At 50.1% G+C, this 3,787-nt stretch overlaps 1 protein-coding gene across 1 annotated transcript; it reads left to right on the forward strand.

Moving 5' to 3' along the window:
• The first annotated feature begins 97 nt into the window (after window positions 1-97).
• On the forward strand, window positions 98-652 carry UBB (ubiquitin B). Its single transcript, XM_005423997.3, has one exon. The coding sequence runs from the start codon at window positions 122-124 to the stop codon at window positions 581-583; it is 462 nt and encodes a 153-aa protein (XP_005424054.1). The 5' UTR covers window positions 98-121; the 3' UTR covers window positions 584-652.
• The last annotated feature ends 3,135 nt before the right edge of the window (window positions 653-3,787 follow it).

The following is a 3,787-nucleotide window of genomic DNA, read 5'->3' on the forward strand; positions in this document are numbered from 1 at the left end:
GGAGACCACGCTCTCTGTGGTTGTGGGCGGGGCTTGTACTGTGACGTCATGGACGGGGTGCAGTCCCGGATACGGAGAGCAGTTCCTAAAGCACGGCGGGTTTTCCCTTTTCCAGGGAAAAATGCAGATCTTCGTTAAGACCCTGACTGGCAAGACCATCACCCTTGAGGTCGAGCCCAGTGACACCATTGAGAATGTCAAAGCCAAGATCCAAGACAAGGAGGGCATTCCCCCTGACCAGCAGAGGCTGATCTTCGCAGGGAAGCAGCTGGAAGATGGCCGTACCCTGTCTGACTACAACATCCAGAAAGAATCCACTCTGCACTTGGTGCTGCGCCTCAGGGGTGGGATGCAAATCTTTGTGAAGACCCTGACTGGCAAGACCATCACCCTTGAGGTCGAGCCCAGTGACACCATTGAGAATGTCAAGGCCAAGATCCAGGACAAGGAAGGCATCCCTCCTGACCAGCAGAGGCTGATCTTCGCAGGGAAGCAGCTGGAAGATGGCCGTACCCTGTCTGACTACAACATCCAGAAGGAGTCAACTCTGCACCTTGTCCTGCGCCTCAGGGGTGGTAACTGAACCAGCAGTTGTTCAAATTAAAGGTTCCCTGCACTTGTTCATTCCAATAAAGCTGTTGCATCTGTAAAAGTCTGTGTCCCACGTTACACGAACAGTCATTCGTGACATTGCCGAACCCCCGGTCTCTAATAAACAATAATTAAGTGATTTTCCACAGACAAAGGAGTTGCAAAACTGCCTTATGCAAGCAAGGCTTCCACATTCCTGGTGATTGTAGCTAATCCCTCAGCCGTGCTTTTCTGGGGTTGTATAAGTGCTCTGATACCTGGCTGCAGCTCAGTGCCCGCCTGCAGATGTTGTGCAGCTGTGGTGTTGTGTAAGCAGGGATGTGCAGCGGGTGGCTGTAGATGCTCCCCAGTCAAAGGGCTTTGAGATAACTCTTGGTTGCCCAGCAACTGCCCTTATTTTGGGATTAGTGGGGAAACATCAAAAGGGTGATCCTGCAGCCCTTGGGCTTAGAAAGTGGGGTGGGAAGTGTAGATCTCATCACTTACGGGGTGGACTTGTTTTTTTGTCAAGCTTAATGGCATTAAGCAAGCAGTAATTTCAGATGTACTTACTGGAAATGTGAATGTGCTTCATTCCAGCTGTGCCCCAAATGGAAATGCTGCCGAGCTGAGCTGTCACAGAGCAGTTCCTGTGTGCTGCAGGAGCCCTGGCAAAAGGGAAGTTGCAGGCAGGGCTGATGAGGAGTTAACCGTGGCTTTGCTGGGTGTGTGGAGAGGGAAAAGGGAGAGTGACACAGAAATGCCCTTTCCAGGAGTGGTGACACAGACTCACCTGTGGAAGGAGATGTGGTGGGAGCTGAGTGGTCTCAGCTGGTGGCTGGTTCAGGAGACCCAAAGGGATCTTACAGTGCCTGGGTGGGGTAGCAGGGTGTGGGTCCAGTAACACCAGTTCTTTTCACTAGTCTGGCCTGTACACAGCAAGTTCAGAGCACCAAGGTCTGCGTTTCTGCCAGAGGAAGCATTTGAATGCTAAAGAGCTAAATCCTGTGTGGGTGGGAGCTGGTGCTGTGCCATCCTGGACATCCTGTCCTCCCCCACAGGAGTGCCCCGGGCTCTGCCCACGCTGCCCTGGCTCCTGAGCTGAGCCCCAACAGCTGCAGGGAGCAGCTGGCCATTGTGTGTGCTTTCTGTCCTCTGGGACAGCAGAATTCGCAACCTGAGCACAGCTCCTTAAACACAAGTGCAGGGGAGCCTGTCTCTGGAGTGCAGGGAGCATAGCTGCATGTGGTTCTGATTTGAAGGCACCTGACTGCCACTGGGGAGAGCTGCAGGAGGACACAGGGTGTTTGATGAATGTCAAAGCCTCCACAAATGACTACATAGCTGTGCTTTAAGAAATCCTTTTATTTTCAATGTCTCAGTAACAAACCTTTACAATGTCCTATTTAAAAACCACGATGCTGTAGTGCCTGGAGCAAGCTGCAGCCAGGCAGAGCAGGAAGCCTGGAGGAGAAACCCATGCTGTGGCCTCGTGAGCTGGGTCAGCCTCTGCTACCACACAGGAACGGTGGGAAGTTGTGTCAGGAGGGTTGGAATGGGTGTTAGGGAAAAGTTCTTCCACAAAGGGTGGGCCGGACAGACATCCTGGGGCTGGCCACAGCGCTGAGCCTGCCACACTCCAAGATGAGTTTGAACAGCACTCTCAGGCACATGGTGGGATTTTGGATTTTGGAGCTGTTCTGTGCAGGTTTTTGACTCGATCCTCATGGGTCCCTTCCAGGCCAGCACAATCTGCAGTTCTGTGACCTCTGCAGGGTTTGAGGAACCTCAGGGCTCAGTGTGGCAGTGCCAACGCTTCAGAGGCAGCACCCGTGAGCAGAGACCACAGCTGGGGTGGGATCAGCCACGCAATAGCAAAATTTGATGAGAACAGCAAAGCCTGTTGTCAGTTTTAAGGGTGTTTTGTTCTAACCATGGCAGAACACGTCGTTCCCAGAGATCTTCTCACGGTTGTGTTGTTCTGCAGCGCCTCAGGGAATCTCCTGGGTTTTATTGGGAAATTTGGGGATTTGAATAAAAATTCCACGGCATTTCTTTGTAAAAAAAAGTCTTTAAAAAGTAAAAGTAAGTACAGCACCTACTTTGTGCTGTTCTGAAGGCATTGCTGCTGGGAGAGGGAGCCCATCCCACAGCAGAGACCAGCCAGGATTGAACAGAGACATTGGTTAATTGATCTGGTAATTAAACAGAGGCAGCTATCAGGGTAAAAGATTTAGAAAGGAAAAAAAAAAGACCCAATTCAGTGTAAAGATACAAATGGAAATGTTCCACCGAGGTGGGGGCCATGGCGGGAGGCTGGTCCTGTGCTGTGCTGGGCCCTGCCTGGTGGCAGCCATGAGATTGTCCCCTCTCTTTGTGCAGGACAGTGTGTGGCAGGTGGAAGCACTCCAGCTGCCAGATGTGTTAGCTCAGCTGGGACAAAGGGATGTTGTACGTGATTGATTTAAAACAGGCTGTCACAAACTGGACTCTATTTCCTGCTGCCTTCTGGATGCTTCTGGGGATGAGTCTCAGCGGGGCTTTTATTCAGGGCCATGTTCAGATGCACAAGATGGACAAAAGACCCAGTTCTTTGGAAAAGCAGAGTTGGGTTAAATGGAAAAACAGAGGCAGGTTAATGGGTGATGGATGCTTACTCCTCAGGCAAGACATACATATATATACATATACACATGAATACAAACACGTTTATGTAGTTTTTTTTGTCTAATGAAAGAACAAGAAGGAATGGCTTCAAACTGAAATATATATTCATACACACATGAATACAAATACGTTTATGTATTTTTTTTTTGTCTAGTGACAGAACAAGAAGGAATGGCTTCAGACTGAAAAAAAATAGGTTTAGATTAGATATTAGGAAAAAAAGTCTTTACTGGGGCGATGGTGAGGCACAGGGACATACTTCCCAGAGCAGCTGTGGCTGCCCCTGGATCCCTGTCAGTGCCCAAGCCCAGGTTGGACGGGGCTTGGAGCAGCCTGGCACAGTGGAGGCGTCCCTGCCCACGGCAGCAGGTGGAACGAGATCATCTTTAAAGTCCCCTCCAACGCAAACCATTCTATTCTACAGTTGCATGACTGAGCGATATTTTATCTATCTATATATTTATTTATAGATTTCCTCTCTCCATGTTAGCGTTTTGCCCGTTTTTCCGGACGCACACACGTGTTTACATTGACGCTCGCCTTCCCTTTC

The sequence above is a fragment of the Geospiza fortis genome, unplaced genomic scaffold, assembly GCF_000277835.1.
Source record: "Geospiza fortis unplaced genomic scaffold, GeoFor_1.0 scaffold145, whole genome shotgun sequence".
Lineage (NCBI taxonomy): Eukaryota > Metazoa > Chordata > Aves > Passeriformes > Thraupidae > Geospiza > Geospiza fortis.

What these genes read in the sequence shown, in the direction of transcription:
- UBB (XM_005423997.3), top strand. Translation starts at nt 122, where the DNA reads ATGCAGATCTTCGTTAAGACCCTGACTGGCAAGACCATCACCCTTGAG.